The following is a 17,355-nucleotide window of genomic DNA, read 5'->3' as shown; positions in this document are numbered from 1 at the left end:
TAATCTCCTTATTTTGGAGTTGAAGTTTTCTTTGGCTCCCAACTGTAGGCACTTGAAGGCTAGAAGGACCTGGGTACAGTGCCTCTGGTGCTTAATTGATAAAGTAGCTTTGGTATTTGGGGTTTTTTTGGCCACACCATGTGGCTTACAGGATCCTATTTCCCTGACCAGGGATTGAACCCACGTTCTCAGCAGCGAAAGCACAGAGTCCTAACCACTGGACTGCCAGGGAATTCCCAGTAGCCTTGGTATTTAATATCGGTTCAAATGAGGGTGGGACTCAGCTGCTCAGCCTCTACCCCTCTCTTCATGACAGCTCCTGAGGTACCTTCAGATGCCAGGTGGAGCAGACCAAACCCAGAAAGGACATGTGTGTTCCCTAAGGTCAAGGTGGAAGGGCTAATGGAAGAGCTCCAGCACCAAGTCTCTTGACTTGTGGTCAGCCTGCTGCTTTTACTACACCCTCCTCCTGCACAATAGACCAACCATTTCTGTCCACCACCATTAGCGCTTAAACGCTAGGAACAATGCTAAGCAGTTTACACGTGTTATTTAACGCTCAGAGCGGCTCTGAGGTACAGACTACTATTATTCCTGTTTAACAGATGAAGAAATGAATCCCAGAGAGGATAAGGAAATTGCCCCACATGACACAGCTAGGAAGCAGCAGAGCCTGGATTCCATCCTAGGGCTGACTGGGTTTTGACCATTTTCCTAACGATACTAAGATGTTATTTACTTTTTTTCACTCTGTTTCTCCCATAAAGAACTGTTTTCTAGAAGCTGCATGACATGTGATGACATATGTCATCACTCTGATGGCTTGCGTGGAATGTAGGCATGGATGTTCTCATGTTTAAGTTTTTCTCCGGTTCAATTTCTAACTGGATAAAACCAATAGATTTAACCCATATACATTTAGGGCCACTGAATCAAACATTTATTGAACAATACCTTTGTGCCAGCCCTGGTGAGGGGTCGGTGTTGGTAATGCACGTGAGGCCTGATTCCTGCCTTCCAGAATCTCCTAGTCTTGAGAGAGGGGCCCACAGAGTCAGCGTCACGTGCCCCAATGAGCCATAAACAAAGTGGTGTTGAATTGGGTCCTTTGTCCAGGAACCAAGGGGATGAGAAAAGCTTTGAAGTATCAATACTTTGAAGTAGAAAGATTTTAAAGGATAGAAAACAGGTGGAAACAACAAGGACCTACTGTATAGCATAGGGAACTATATTTGATATCCTGTAATAAACCATAATGGAGAAGAGTTCAAAAGAAAAGAAAACAGGTGGAGTTGGACAGGCTGGCAAGGGGAACAGCACGTGTGAAGGCACAGAGGCAGGAAGGATGCCGAGGTGTTTGAAGACAGTGCTCTTTTTTTTTCTTTTTTTGGGTGCACCGCGCGGCATGCAGGATCTTAGTTCCCCAACCAGGATCGAACCCGTGCCCCCTGCAGTGGAAGCGTGGAATCCTAACCGCTGCACCGCCGGGGAACTACCACAAAGACAGTACACTTGAGCGAGTTGGAAGAGAGATTCCTTGGCGTGATGACAGCAGGTCTGTTCCTGCAATGAACCTCCCAGATTTTCTGTGTTTTTTTGCCAGCCTTGATGAAAATATTCACTTTTTCCTCGTGTCACAGAATCTCGCTTCCTCAGAGAGACTTTCCCGACCACCTGTGTAAAAGGGCCCTCTCCATCACCCCCTACCCCTTGTCCCTCTTCACTTTCTTTACGGCCCTATCACTACCTGGAATCACATTTCTACTTTTTCTCTGTTTTCCCACTGAAGTGAAGCTTCCCGAGGCCAGGGACTTGTCTGTCATGTTCACAAGCAGGTCCTCAGACTCAGCACAGGGCCTGACACAGAGTGCTCAAGAAATCCTGCAGGAATGAATAGAACCCAACTTATGCTTCACGAGGCTTACAGATCATTTCATGTACTTTTAGCAGTTCAGCGATACTCCTGATGGTCAAAACATTTTTTTTCCCCTCTCTAGGAAAATGAGCCTCACTTCTTCCTTCCTGATGTCTTGCTTTGGAGCCAGCCCCATGGTTTCTTGGAGGCTGGACCAGAAGGGGGTGATGAGGTTGGAGAGGCCGGCAGGCTTTGAAAGCCTGTGTGCCCGGCTCAGGAATGTCCACTTACTCCGCTGTAGGCAGAAGGGAGCCATCAAAGGTCACTGCTTGGGGGACCAAATGTTGCTTCTCACCTCCCACTGCTGGACAGGAGCTGACCTTAGAGTTACTCAATATTCCCCCGGTGTCCTACTGACCACAAGAGGGCAGCAGTGACTAGTCCCCTCTGTTCCTTCTAAGGCAGGGGCGGGGGGAGGTGGTTTCAGGGTCAAGGCCCAACAACCATTTCTTTAAAAAAAGGGGGAGGGCATAAATCGACTATACCTCAATTAAAAAAAAAAATTTTAAGTGGGGGTATCAGAGAAGGTCTATTCTCACAGCTTGATAAATTGTCAATGCCTCCCTAACCTTTCCTCACTTTCTGTGCCTCTCTTGCTGCTTCTTTTGAATGAACTGACAACGTCCGGCACATGTCAGTTTCTGAGGGTCATCATGGCAAATAAAAAAAGGAGAAGGAGAAGGGAGAAAGGGAAGAAAAAAAGATTTGACTGTTTTGGTCCCACTTAGTGGGAGGGTTGAGAAGGAAATGTTCTTTTTTTTTCTGGCCACGCCACGTGGCTTGTGGGATCTTAGTCCCCCGATCAGGAATCGAACCCGGCTCCTTGGCAGTGAAAGCTCCAAGTTCTAACCACTGGAATTCCCATTTAATTCCAGGAAATTTTCATTTAATTGAGCCAGGCTGGAATGTTGCACCAGCACAAAAACATCACAAAATTGGCCAGAATTTCACATTTATTTGGTAAATATGTACAGGTGCTGTGCTTGGCACTGGGAGCCAGGTAAACGGACACAGTTGCCATCCTTGAGCTCACAATCTCATGGTGGGGGCCACAGTAGGATGTGATGGAGTCCCGGGGTGGGGCTTTGGAGGGAGGGGGCAGGCGCCTGGGGCAGACTGAGCCTTGTCGGATGGGGTTGCCATGGGGCCCATCCAAACTTTTTTCTCTATCTTCCCACAGGCACCCTCACAATTCAGTGAAATTGTCTCAAGCACCTACTATGTGTCTGGCTCTGTGATACCACCAGGGGTCCCAAGGTGAACAAGAAAGGTATGATCCTTACCCCCCTGGAGTCCACTGTTTAAGTAAATCACTTAACAATTAACGAATATGATCAGTGCTATGCAGGACAAGTGCGGGCTAGTGTAAGCATGTATAATATGGGAACCAAACTGAGTTGGGGTTGGGGGGTTGCCCTGCGGAAGTTATGTGTGAACTGAGATCTGAAGGCTGAGAGAGGGTTAGGCAGGAAAATGAGGCAGGAGGAATGTTCCAGGAAGTGAGAAGAGTCTGGGTGAAGGCAGTAAGCCAGGAAGGAGCTGGGCAAGTGAAAAGGCTGGTTAACTGGCGCTTAGAAAGGGAGGCGGGATGTCTCTAGAAAAGGCTGGGAAGGAAACAGCCCAGTTTTGCAGATTTTGGAAGGCCTATTAAGGAATCTGTTAGCCAAAGGGCAAGGGGTTTGCAGGAGCAATGTAGTGACACAGATGAGATTTGCTCTCTGGTAGGAGAATTGAAAGCTAACTGGATTCCAGGCAGGGGAGGATGCAAGGCAAGGTTCTGGGAGCTTGAGGCCTCTGCGGACATCCAAGGGCAGGTGGGTATGAGGGCCTGGAGTGTCGCTAGGTTCTGAGATTGCCGTTTCTCCAAATTTAGATCAGATGTTTTCTTCCAGGGAAGGAAACTAACAGGGGCCGGTGGGAGCCAGGACCACATGATAATTACAAGGCCTCACCTCTGTGGCCTTCCTGGCCCATCCCTCAAAGGATCCTCACCATAAGCCTGCAAAGGAGGCAGGCAGGAATGGGCCCATGTTCAAGATAGGGAAACTGAGGCTCACGGATGGGCAGTGACTTGCCCAAGGACACATGGTGAAATTCAGGTAGAGGCAGGCTGGCACCAGGCATCCCGAGTCCAGTCCTGGGCCTTCTGCATCCAGCCTGCACCTCAGTCCCTGCCACCTCCGTCCCGGGCCTCCTCCTCGTGGAGGGGCTCCAGGCAGCCCGGGTCCTTGGCTTCTTCCCCAGACGCCGGCTGCCCAGTGTCTTCTCCAGTGATTTCATTTGAAGCATCTACGGTCGCCTCCATCCTCTCCTTCAGGTTCCGTTTGAAGAAACCAACCTGTAGGAAGACAAGACTTGAGTAAACAAAGAGTCCACAGAGCCCTTTGGACCATTCGGCCCTGGCAAAACATGAAAGTACCGTTTATAGGGATAAGTCACATATGCCACAGACAGGTGGCATCTGCTCTGGGGATGGGGTGAGGGGATCTGCCACACCTGCTTCTTGGCAATATGTTAAAAAGCTGTACGTTTAATAGTTCATTCCTGAGGTTCATCAAAATGTCACGTACCATTATTGCGGGTGGGTGATTTGACAATATCTAGTAATACTAACAGCAAGAGCCTGCACTTATATAGGGCTTATTAGTAGGGGCCATGCACTCTCTGGTGAAAGCTCAAAACATATATATTCTTTGGCTCAGTAATACCAGCTCTAGGAATTGATTCTAAAAAATATCTGGACAAGTGTGCAAAGATGTTGGTAACAAGAGCGTTTTGGGACTTCCCTGGTGGCACAGTGGTTAAGAATCCGCCTGTCAATGCAGAGGACACGGGTTCGAGCCCTGGTCCGGGAAGATCCCACATGCCGCAGGGCAACTAAGCCCATGAGCCACAACTACTGAGCCCATGTGCCACAACTACTGAAGCCCGTGCGCCTAGAGCCCGTGCTCCACAACAAGAGAAGCCACCGCAATGAGAAGCCCACGCACCGCAATGAAGAGTAGCCCCCGCTCGCCGCAACTAGAGAAAGCCTGCGCGCAGCAACGAAGACACAACGCAGCCAAAAAAAAAAAAGTAATAATAATAAAAGCCTTTTGGCACACAGTTTGAAAAAAAGGTCAATTCCAAACAATCTAAACGTTCATCAATAAGGATCTTGTTAAATAAAAGGTGAGGCATCCAGACAGTAGAAAACCACAGGGGTTAAAAAGCAAGAGGTAGGGACTTCCCTGGTGGCACAGTGGTTAAGAATCTGTCTGCCAATGCAGGGGACACGGGTTTGAGCCCTGGTCCAGGAAGATCCCACATGCGGAGAAGCAACTAAGCCCATGCGCCACAACTACTGAGCCTACGCGCCTAGAGCCTGTGCTCCGCAACAAGAGAAGCCACTGCAATGAGAAGCACGCACACCACAACAAAGAGTAACCCCAGCTCGCCGCAACTAGAGAAAGCCCACACGCAGCAATGAAGACCCAACACAGACAAAAAAATAAATAAGTTTTTTTAAAAATTAAAAAAACAAAACTAAAGAGCAAGAGGCAAATCTGATTGTGCTCAGACAGAAAGACATCAAGATATAATATCCAGGGGGAAATACAAGCTCCCAAGCAGTATATACAGTAACGTTTTGTACACATCCTCACATCCACTGGCTTTTCTCTTTCTCTCTCTCATGCTCACACATTCACATATATGTTAACAATAAAATTAGAACATGGAGGAATATAAACAAAATGGTTGTTAATGACAACCCTCTGGGGTTGCAATAGGGAGAAACTTTGATTTTCTATGTTTTCTTTTCTGGAATATTTGAGTTTTTCACATGGAACAGCTGCCCTCCAGCACTCTTCATCTGGCTAACTTCTACTCATCCTTCAAATCCCAAATTAAAGGCCACCTCTCTTGAGAGGCCTTCCTGGACTCCCCCCAACCTCAGTTAGGTCCCTGTGTTATAGGCCCAGAGCACATAGTATAGCCCCCATCATGTTCGTGTCTGTCTCCCCCATAGACTGTGAGCATCTCAAAGGCACGGACCATGTGTGTGTTCTGTGCCTCCGTATCCCAGTGCCTGGCCCTCGATATGTGGGACATTCCTTCTCCTTCCTCTCCCTGGGTACCCAGGTCTGGCTCTGCCAGTGCTTGTTGAGGGATGGGGGTAAAGTCTTGCCTGCCCTTTGGGCCTCAGTAGCCTTATCTGTAGAAGGAGGAGTAGGCTGAGGCCCCTTCTGGCTTTAAAGCCCCCTCATCTTGGTATTCTGCTCCCTGACTCCTGCCAATTCCACTTTCCCCAGACTGGCTGGGTGCCCGTTCCTCGCAGAAGCTCCTACCTTGTACAGAGCTAAGAAAATCAGTAGCAGCAACAAGAGTCCCCCGATACTGCTCAGCACGTAGAGATAGACCATTTCCTTCTCATATACCACGTCGACCTTCATGATGACCTGGGGGAGAGGAGAGGTGGGGAGTGCAGGGAAGAAGCCGTTCCCACCCCTGACATTTCTTGTGAATCTGGCCTCAGTCCCTAGGTCTCTGCATTTCCCACCTGGACTGTGTCACGCACGACATGGGGCTTGGGCCCAGACCCCCTCTCCAGTACACCTTGCACTGCAGCCACCAGAATGAACAGGCAAATATGCACCACGGCCCCCTTAAACCCTTAAGAGGCTTCCCTTAGCCCCAGGATGAAATGCCAGAACCCCAGCTCAGCACGCAATGCCTTCCAGAATCTGGCTTCTGCTTACTTTTTCAGCTGCCCCTTCCCTTCTCCTGCTCTGAGCTTCCTGCTCTTAAACCCGTCTCGCCCACTCTCTCAACGCCGGGCTCTGCAAGTGCTGGGCCCCTCCTGTCATGCCCTGCGTGTGGGGTGGGGGCCCCTTGGCTGAGTTGCCATCAAACCCATCTTGACCTTGTGGTCTGCTTGTGCCAAGGCTGATGGCTCTGGCTGTGGGGAGGTTCTTTTTTTTTTTTTTTTAAATTTATTTATTTTTGGCTGCACTGTGTCTTCGTGGCTGCGTGCGGGCTTTCTCTAGTTGCGGCGAGCGGGGCCTACTCTTCGTTGTGGTGTGCGGGCTTCTCATTGCTGTGGCTTCTCTTGTTGCGGAGCATGGGCTCTAGGTACGCGGGCTTCAGTAGTTGTGGCACGCGGGCTCAGTAGTTGTGGCTCGCGGGCTCTAGAGCGCAGGCTCAGTAGTTGTGGCGCACGGGCTTAGTTGCTCCGCAGCATGTGGGATCTTCCCGGACCAGGGCTCGAACCCGTGTCCCCTGCATTGGCAGGCGGATTCTTAACCACTGAGCCACCAGGGAAGCCCTGTGGGGAGGTTCTTACTGCACTAAAGCCCAAACCTTCTCCTCTGTGGCTGCCCACACTCCCAGCTCCAGCTCTCCTAGCTCTGTCCTGGGTTCCTCCCGTTCCTCTGCTGCCCTCTGTTCCCGGGTCTTCTGAGGAGGTAGAGAGATACCTGGGCCAGGGAGGCATTGCTGCCATAGAGGTGAAAGTGCTTGCTGCTGTTGAAGGAGATGGAGAGGGAGCTGCAGAGGCTGAACATGGAGGAGGCCTGTGGGAGGGAGAGGTGGGGGTGGGGCATCAGGCCAGAGGGAACAAGGACCCAGAACCCACTGACTTCTGCCCCCCAGTGCAACTCAAGGGGCAGAGGCAGAGGAAAATGGGTCCTAGTGGGTGCGCCATCTCTACCCCATTCTCTCCTGGAGCGTTCTAACGTGCCGTTTGCCATTATTGGGAGGACATTTTTCCTATAAAGAACACCTAGGAATTATCTGTAGGCCCCTGAAAACAGTCCTGCAAATTTTAAACAAATCATGGTCCTCTTTCATCTGCAACTGTGTAAACGCTGGGGCTATTTCCTCAAGACAGAACAAAACAATGCAGGGAGGCTCTCTGGGGGGGGAAGCCCACCCTCCACCCCTCGAGGGCCCCCCAGAACCACTTGGAGTCTGTTGCCAGCTACCTTGATTTCCCCAACCAGCTCCACCGTCCCGATCACTTGGACGAGGATCTCCTGCCTGAAGACCACTGGGCAGCGGAACTCGGCTCCAAGTGAGCAAGGCTGCGGGAAGAAGGAAAGCAGGGGGTCAGGGAGGTCTCTTCCCACCTGCCCTCTGGCCAGCCCCCACCCCAGTTTCTGAGGTCACGGGCCCACACCTCAGCCACATCAGATGGACTCTCCAGATCCTCACGGTGGCAGGTGACAGGAGGCTCCTGGGAAGGATGAGGCGAGGTCTTCAGTTAGTCCAGAGCTGAGAGGGGACGCCAGCCCCTTGCGGCCAGACCTGGCATTCTTCCCCACTCTCAGATACCACCGTGCATCCCAGTTCTCCCCCACTGGCCCCTGGCAGATTCAATCATCCTCACTCCTGTCCCCACACATCTCCCCCCAACCCCACGTTATGAGCTCACCCCCAGAGACCTGGGCGCCCTTCCCTCCGTGGGCCACACTCACCATCTGCACGCTCCACTTGTGCATGATGGGCCCCTCGCTGTGAGGCTGTGGTACCCTAACCAAGGCCTCCAGGGTGGGCACATTGTGGTCATAGACAGAAGGCTGGATCCTCACCTGGTACAGAGGACAAGGGGCTGCAGAGCCCTGAATGCCACCCCAACGGCCACCCCAGATCCAATTCTCCTTGGCTGGGACCCAAGGGCCCACTCTTCATTAGGCAGCGGGCAGTGGTCAACCATACCCTTACCGCATGGGTTCCACGTGCTTCTCTGCTTCCTCCATGTGGCTAACCCTTGCCCATCCTGCAAGGTACTGCTCAAACATCATCCCTGAAGGTTTGGCTGACTCTCCCACAGCACCCTCGTTCACCAGCAAGATGGCAAAGCATCTGCTTGTGTGTGTTTATCCCCCCTAGACTGTGAGCTGTGAGAGGGCAGGAGCTGGGGCTCATTTCACCTGCAATTCCCTACGGCTTTGACACACTACCCAGCACAAAACCAGCCTCGCAAAAAGTAGTTTTATGAATGAGTGAAAGAAGGAAGGACATTTAACAAGGATAGATGCAAAAATTATTTGGGAAAAACATTTTGGCAAGTGCACTGAATTTATTTAAGAAACATTTCCTGGGGGTTCCCTGGTAGCTTACTGGTTAGGATTCCGGGCTTTCACTGCTGTGGCCTGGGTTCAATCCCTGGTCGGGGAACTGAAATCACACAAGCTGTGCGGCGCAGCCAAGATTTTTTTTTAAAAAGCATTTCCTGAGTGCCTTTTATAAAAAAGATCTGTCTGTGCTAGGGCTGGAAGACCCAGAAATGTAGAAGAAAGTGACACAGGAGTAGCACCAATGAATCGCAGGGAGGTCAAGCAGGGAAATACATATCCAGTTTGTGGGGTTCTACCATTTATTCATTCAACAAACATCTGTGGACACTTTAAAAGCATCAGTTAAGTTAAATTTAAATGGCCTAATGTTAAAGGCAGCATTTGAATTTAGCTGTGAAAGGTAGAGAGGAGATTAACAGATAAAGATGGGGGAAGCCAGCGGGAAGAGAAAATGCAGGCAATTAGGAGAGCACCAGGTGAGTGTGATGTGGCCAGACGGTAGGGTGCCTGGGAAGGAGAGATAGGAGATAAGTCTGGAAAGGAGACTTGGGATGAGATTCTGGTGTCCAGAGGCTGGAGGGCCAGAAGTCAGGGGACCAATGACTAAGCAATGGGCAGTCCTGGAAGGCAGCCAAGGGGAAGATGGCTCCAGGGGGTTGCACCCACTGCAGGCACGGAATGGAAAGAAGTTGGGAGCCTGTGCCATAGTCCAGCTGCAAGAAGATGAGGAACTCAGTCTGAGCAGTAGTGAGGTCAGAAGAGAGAAGAGGATATAGACAACAGCACCTGAGGAGGCAGTGGAACCAAGTACAGAGGAAGGAGACGTTCACCCAGACTTGGAAGTTTTGCTTGAGGAAAAGGTGGTGCTTTTAAAGGATTCTAAGCAAACCAAAGGAGATGCTGGCTTACAGGAAGATGATAAATTTGGTTTCGAACATCCTGAGACCAAAGCTTCAAGAGGAACAATTGTACTCCTAGTTATATATCCAGGAGAAACAAAACATATGTCCACACAAAAACCTGTACAGGAATGTTCTAGCAGCATTATGCATAATAGCCCCAAATGGAAATAACCCAAATGTCCATAGACTGAAGAATGGATAAATCAAGTGTGGCCTGTCTTACAAAGGAATATTATTTCCGCCCCCCCCCCAAAAAAAAAAAAAGAATGAAATACTGACCCATGCTACAACATGGATGAACCTTGAAAATACTATGCTAAGTGAAAGAATCCAGTAACAAAAGACCACATGTTGTATGATTCTTTTTATATGTAACGTCCGGGATAGGCAAATCTATAGAGACAAAAGTAGTGGCTGCCAGGTGCTGGGGGAGGGAGGAAGGGGGTGTGACTGCAACTAGGTACCGGATTTCTTTTTGGAGTAATAAAAATGTTCTAAAATTAGATTATGGTGATGGTTGCACAGCTTTGTGAATATACTAAAAGCCATTGAATTGTACACTTTAAATGGGTAAATGGGTAGGTGAATTCTATCTCAATAAAGCCATTAAAAGACAACAACAACAAAAAAAGATGCTAGGAAGACACCCCAGGGGAGATCAGTGACCAGCTGCAGGCACAGGTGCATTGGAGGCGCAAGAGGGACACAATTCAGAGTTGTCATTTGGAAGGGGGACACTGACCCTGGAAGTGAGACACACCTAGTGGAAACAGACACAACAGAACAATCAGTAGCGCAAGCCCAGAGCCCCGAATCTGCTAGGAGGCAATGGCAATGGTGACAAAGCAGAGGACGGAGGATTAGAACACGTAGGTGGTAACTATCCCCACCTGATGAACACTTAGCATGCTAGGCCTCGTCTGAGTCTCACTAAATGCATGATCTCATTTAGTTCTTTCAATATTCCTATGTGGTGGGCAGTACTATCATCCCCATTTTACAGATGAGAGAACTGAGGCTCAGGGAGATTCACTAATTTGTCTGAAACTATCAAGTAGTAGAGCTGGCATTTTAACCCAGGCTGTGACTCCAGAGACTGGAACCACTGTGTTCTATCACCTTCCTTGGATGATGGGGAAAATAATAATGTTAAAAACAGCCAACGTTGACTGATACCGTTTGTGTCAGCACTGTGCTAAGCTCTTAAACTGCATTTTCTGGGAATTCCCTGGTGGTCCAGTGGTTAGGACTCTGCGCTTTCACTGTCGAGGGCGCGGGTGCATGGCCAAAAAAAAAAAAAAATTAAATTGCATTTTCTCATTTGTGCCTCCTGAAAACCCCATAAGGTAGGTGCTATTATCCCCATTTTACCGAGGCTCAGAGAGGTTAAGTAAGCTGCCTAAGGTCACACAGCTTTAAGTGGCAGAACTTCAAAAAGATCTTGGATCTGGCTGAAGCCTATGTTCCTAACCAGCCAGGGGAGCAGGAGACCACGAGGAAGGAGATCCGGTGGCCCAGCTGGCCAGCTCTCACTGGGTTTCCATGCCTGTTTAGCCCACAGTAAACCTTAGTTATTAGAGCTGACCTCCTTGAGGCAAACAGGGCCTGACTAATGGGACAGCTTCAGGAAGGAGGGACAGGATCACTCATGCCGTGTTGGGTTTAGCTAAAACGGAGACCATTAGGGCCTTTAGCAAGAGTGGCTGCTTGCCAAGCCAGGCAGTAGCGAGGCAAATGCATGGCTGAAGATGCTGGAGGCTGGTGAGGTGGTGCAGGCATCTAGCCCTGGTGACTATTCAGAGGCGGAGAGAGAGAGAGAGAGAGCGTGCTCAAGGGGTTGAGCTGGTTCCAGGCTGAGTGAGGCAAGAATGTAAGGTTTCCAAAGTAGCTGGGAGGGTCAGGGCTGCAGCACGACACCCACCTCACCCCTGTAACGACCTCCACATCCCCAGGCACTGTGCCAAGCACTCTAGAGGAAGCAGGTGACCCATTTAAACCTCACGACCACCTGTGAAGTTCTTATGCCAAACCTCACTTGTCACAGTGGGGAACTGAGGCACGGACAGGTGAATCCTTGGCCCAAGGTCATACAGAGCGCAAGCGACAGAGTTGGGGTTTGTCAGACTCTTTCCCACTATTCTGGTGGTAAATGGTCTGGCCTGGTCGACCCCCGTAGGGAGCCCAGAGCTATCCCAGTGAAAGACACTGGAAGCCAACTCCACTGGTCACTCAGAACGTTCTATTTCAATGCAAATGGGCATCTGACCTTCCCAAAGGCCCCTCTCCCTCATCGAGGTGTCAAGGTGAGATGGCTCCCACCTTTGTTCCGAAGGGGCTTGAACTGCCCGGGGTCCTTCCCCGCTGGCTACTGCCCAGTCGGCCCTGACTTCAGTGCGGCCTTGGGGAAGATGGCGCCTCTTTGGGGCCTCAGTTTCCCCCACGGTAAAATGAAAATGCTCTTGGCTTGTTCAGCACCTGCTCCTCTCTGAGGTTACCTCAAGAAAGCCCTAGACGCCTCAAGGTTTAGACTCAGGGGGCGGCCTCCCTCTTCTGAGTTCCCTTAATGAAGACTCTACTACAGCACCGAGCATTGCAGGAGAAATGAGGACCACTAACTTAAACACATGGATTTTGTATACAAGTAAGTGCTTGAATCTGACCTGTTCCCCTTACTAGCTGGGTAACCAGGGCAAGTTACTTGACCTGTCTATGCCTCAGATTTCTCATCTGTAAAATGGGAACGACACTGCCTGTCTTACAGGCTCTCACAGTTGGGTGTGAATTACAGGGTTAGCATGTATAGAGGTCCAGGCTCAGAACTTGGGTTTGGTGAGTGGTCGTGGACCCTGTTTTATTTATTGCTGCCTCACCACCTAGGAAAGTACCTGAACTAGAATAGTAGCTCATTAAATGTTTGAATAAAAACTAGGTTCTCGGAAATGCCCTGGCAGTCCAGTGGTTAGGACTTGGCACTTTCACTGCTGGCCCGGGTTCAATCCCTGGTTGGGGAACTTAAGATCCCAAAAGCCTCACAGTGCAGCAAAAGAAACCAAACTAGGTTCTCTCCGGAAAACATGAATCTGATTCTATACCTAACTGAGAACACAATTAGGAGATCAAATGTCTATATAATTGAATCCTAAAATAAATGGGAACTTTCTACTTCAAAAAACAAAAACACCCCACGACACTGTAAATCAACTATACTTCAATAAAATAAATTAAAACAACAACAACCCCAAAACTAGGTTCTCTCTCAGAGCCCTTCTGGCTCTCAAGTTCTGTGATTCCAGAAATAATTTATCCAGAGTTGGAAAGGAGCCGGTGAGTATGCGCCACTGGGAGCATTTCAGGGAAAGGACCACAGAACGAGGTGGAGGGCTGGGCTCGTTGAGGATGGGACTGGGTCTAGTTGGTCTCTGCATCCTTGGTCCTCAGGATGGGGCTGAACGTGAAACCGCTAAGGACCCTTTCACATTGAGGTTCATACCTGGTAGATGTGCTTGACATGGTGGATCTTGGGACCCTTGGGGGTGAAACTGATATAGAGCGTGGAGTTTTCCTGGCTGTGGAGAGAGAGGAGCAGCTGAAGAAGCTGGAGAAGACGGCAACCCAGTCACCCAGGGGGCCCTGGGCCAGGGGGAGCCTCGGAGTTGCCAGCCACTGTGCTAGAGACGGTGCAGGCATGATCTCGTGTCATCCTGACATCGCTCTGCTCTTGCCCTTTGGAAGCTAGGGCTCACTGAAGGGGTCAGTCTTGCCCAAAGTCCTGCAGTGGGGGACGAGGACTGGAACACAAGTGGATGGCTTTTGGAACTGTGTTCTCCCCACTAGATGCCACCTCGCTGGGGCCTCCACTGTCCTTGGGCCCCACTGCTCACCTCCTCGAGAAGTGCACCAGCCTCTGTCTCGCTCTCCCACCCCATCCGTCTAATGACCTTCCTAATATCACTCTCTGATCCTGCCACGCACCTCCTCCGAATCCATCAATGGCTCCCTGCTGCCCACAAGGGTCAGGTCCAAAGCTCCCCCATATCCAGACCTGCCCGCTTCCTAGTCTGCCTGCCCACTGCTCCCCACAAATACCTACCATCTTCTGGGCCCGCCCACTCCCTGCTCCCCGGATCTGCCCCACTGTTTGCCACCTCCGAGCCTTCCCCTTTGCTAGTCTCTCTGATGAGAACGGCTGCCTTCCTTCCTAGCCCTTATCTGAACCTCCTCACCCTCCAGACCCCAGTTCAAGCCCCTGTTCTGCACGACTCCTTTCAAGTCTCCTCCAACTCACATCATCTCTCCTGGCTCTAATTTCATATCACACCTCAGACAATATTGTGTTTGGCATTTATGTTCAAAAGCACCGGGGACCCCGGCTCAGACACGGTCCCGCCCTTATGTCACTGAGCCGACTTAAAAACGCCACTTCCCTTTTCTGGCTTCATCCTCTTCTCTGTAAATGAGAAAACCCAACTAGTGATCCCCATGGGTCCTTCCTGCCACAGCATTCTGAGACTCACTCACTCTGTGTGTTTGGGTTCTCCAACCTGACCATAACCTCTCTGTGGGCAAGGGCCATTGTGAAAACTTTTCTATCTCTTACAGCATTCTTGGCCCCGGGGAAGAGGGAATCTAGCACAGCTGGAAATGTTCAAGCGCTTGGCTGGGGTTTGGAGTCAGACAGACTTAAGTTCAGATCCTGGTGTCAGTACTTCCTAGCTGTACTACTCTGGGCAGATTCCTCCCTTCTCTGAGCCTCACTGTTCATCAGTAAATCAGAGAGAGGCCAGGTGCCTCGCGAGGTGTCGGAAGCTCCAGGGAAAGCCCTCAGCTGCGCAGTGCAGCTGGAGCAGAAGCTCACATCAGGTCAGCATTCAGTGCACTTTTTCTTCCGTCAGTAAGTATCGATCTGACTCAGAGCTCTTCAAGGGCCTTCACTCTGCTGAGTGTTGAAAACTGCTGAGATTGTAGCTAGAATCAGTTCTAATCACCCTGGGGCTCTAGGAAAGAGGTGAGGGGGGCTTTGAGGGGTAGCCCTGGGAGGAAGGCTGGGGCCCTGGGTGGGGGGGCTGAGGTGGGAGGAGAGGGGGGACGGCTGCTCAGGACTCACTCCTTGGTGAGGATGTTGATGGGGTACATGACTGGTATGCTGGTGGTGGCTGAGTTGTCCTCCAGGAGGCCTGAGTCCTCATTGTTGCTGCAGGGGGCAAGGTAGAGGGCAGTGTTAGGAGACGGCTTGGCCAGGACTGTGTGACAGTCTGAGGCCAGGGTGGGAGGGGATGCTGGCAGGGGCCTGCCTGGGGCCTGCTCACCAGCTCACATTGGCGTGCACCTCGACAAAGTCCCCCCAGGAGCCGTTCAGCAGCGTATGAAACATCACCTGGATATCAACCTGTCAGGGGAGGAGAGGGGAATGAAGAAGGAAGGCGCCTGGCCCTCAGGGGGCCACCTTAGCCCCTCACAGCCCCCATGCCCCCCACTGCCATAGTCACAGTGACAGCTTATCTCAGGCCCTGGGCTGGGTGTTTTATCCCCATTGTAGAGATGAGGATACCGAGGCTCTGAGTGGTTAAGTCATGTGTGTAAGGTCACAAAATGAATGACCCAACCCTGGGTTTCTCTGATTCCGAAGTCCAGGCTCTCAAACATGACACAGGACACCTCTGCACACATTCTCTTGGGGGTAGGGATAAGCCCTGCCTTTCCAATCACCTTCACCTTTCCCAGAGCCAGGAGCTTCCTCCCCTCCTGAGCTTACAGCCCCTTGGCTGCTTGACTCCTGGGGGCTGGAAGCACTCACCAAGCTGTCCGCTTTGAAGATGGGAGAGCTCACGTTGCAAGAGAGGGCCCTGCTCTGAAGCTTGGTCTCCTCGGGAAGCTCCTCGCAGCTCACAGGTATCTGGCTGTGGGGCTGGGGGTGAGAAGAGAGAGAAGGAGCTTTTTAGTGGGCAAGGCTAAGGGTTCCCCAGAGGCCACCAACCCTCAGTCCCCCGCCCCCCGCCAGGGCACATTTGCAGAAAGGTGGGGCCGAAGAATCAGGGGTACAGCCAAGGGTTCAGTACAAAGATGTTCACTGCAATCCTGTTTGTCACAGGGAAAAACTGGAAGTGATCAAACAATCCAAAGAGGTGGGAATCGTTCAGTGAATCATGGTACAATCACAGGAGAGAGTTAAAATGCTGCTACATCCACACATTCAGCAACCATTTACAAAATGAACTTGATCCTGGGCTAAGGAGGACAAAACTCTTCATCTTCATCACTGTCTGGGAGCGACAGATTTCAGTTCGGATTGGGAAGAAAATTAGATAAGGAAATAGAGGCTCAGAGCAGTCGAGAGACTTCCCCCCCAGTCTCACAACAGGGATCTGGTAGGAACTTGAATACAGGTCTGTTTGACCCCTGATCTCAAGTTCTCAATCACTCTACTAGATGCCCCTTAAGAAAGCATTTAATGTTGCTGTATAAGAATAATTCAAGGATTCATCAACAGAAGAACGGATAAGCAAAATGTGGTATATCCATGTGATGGAATATTAGCCTTAAAAAGGAATGCGGGCTTCCCTGGTGGCGCAGTGGTTGAGAATCCGCCTGCCAATGCAGGGGACACGGGATCGAGCCCTGGTCTGGGAAGATCCCACATGCCGCGGAGCAACTGGGCCCGTGAGCCACAATTACTGAGCCTGCGCGTCTGGAGCCTGTACTCCGCAACGAGAGGCCGCGATAGTGAGAGGCCCGCGCACCGCGATGAAGAGTGGCCCCCGCTTGCCGCAACTAGAGAAAGTCCTCGCACAGAAACGAAGACCCAACACAGCCATAAATAAATAAATTAAAAAAAAAAAAGGAATGAAATTCATACCTGCTATCACAGGGATGAACCGCAAAAACATAATGCTAAGGTGAAGAACGTCATGCTAAGTGATGTAAGACAGACACAAAAAGACAAACATTGTATGGCTCAACATTTTTTTTTAAATTTCAAAATTCAAAATTTTAAAAAAAACATGGAGGAGAAATAACCATATGGAGAGCAAAATGCCAATTAGTTAAAATACAGAATAAATATACAATGTATCAATAATTTATACCTATGTGTATAGATAAACAGAAGGATAAACACCAAAATATTAAAAGTCATAATTGTGGGTTGTATAAGTACAGGTGTTTGTCTTCTTTAAACTTCTCTGTAATTTCCAAGTTTCTGCGGTGATCATGTATTACTTTTGTAACAATAATTTAAAAAATGAAAGTTGTACTTAAAATAACCCAGCTCAAGAGAGTAAATCCTAGGAGTTCTCATCACACACAAAAATGTTTTTTCTGTTTCTTTAATTTTGTATCCATACGAGATGATGCATATGCATTAAACTTATTGTGATGATCATTTCATGATGTATGTAAGTCAAATCATTATGCTGTACACCTTCCGCTTATACAGTGCTCTATGTCAATTATATCTCAATAAAATTAGAAGAAAAAATAAAAC

General features: G+C 49.9%; 1 protein-coding gene across 2 annotated transcripts in view; it reads right to left on the bottom strand.

Moving 5' to 3' along the window:
• Positions 1 to 3,983: 3,983 nt before the first annotated feature.
• The window catches only part of ITGAL (integrin subunit alpha L), a 40,560-nt gene continuing 27,188 nt past the window's right edge, over positions 3,984 to 17,355 (bottom strand). For both annotated transcript variants that reach the window (XM_068565457.1, XM_068565458.1), the window contains 10 exons: positions 15,670 to 15,780; positions 15,182 to 15,261; positions 14,980 to 15,066; positions 13,366 to 13,441; positions 8,371 to 8,484; positions 8,073 to 8,129; positions 7,879 to 7,977; positions 7,372 to 7,467; positions 6,244 to 6,354; positions 3,984 to 4,253 (listed from right to left, as the gene is read on the bottom strand). In XM_068565457.1, coding sequence (XP_068421558.1) covers positions 4,080 to 4,253; positions 6,244 to 6,354; positions 7,372 to 7,467; positions 7,879 to 7,977; positions 8,073 to 8,129; positions 8,371 to 8,484; positions 13,366 to 13,441; positions 14,980 to 15,066; positions 15,182 to 15,261; positions 15,670 to 15,780 — 1,005 coding nt within the window. In that variant the 3' untranslated portion in view covers positions 3,984 to 4,079. The remainder of the gene's footprint in view (positions 4,254 to 6,243; positions 6,355 to 7,371; positions 7,468 to 7,878; positions 7,978 to 8,072; positions 8,130 to 8,370; positions 8,485 to 13,365; positions 13,442 to 14,979; positions 15,067 to 15,181; positions 15,262 to 15,669; positions 15,781 to 17,355) is intronic.

This window comes from Eschrichtius robustus, chromosome 16 (assembly GCF_028021215.1).
Source record: "Eschrichtius robustus isolate mEscRob2 chromosome 16, mEscRob2.pri, whole genome shotgun sequence".
In the NCBI taxonomy this organism is placed as follows: domain Eukaryota; kingdom Metazoa; phylum Chordata; class Mammalia; order Artiodactyla; family Eschrichtiidae; genus Eschrichtius; species Eschrichtius robustus.
Note: the sequence above shows the minus strand (reverse complement) of the source record. Positions and strands in the feature narration are given on the sequence as shown.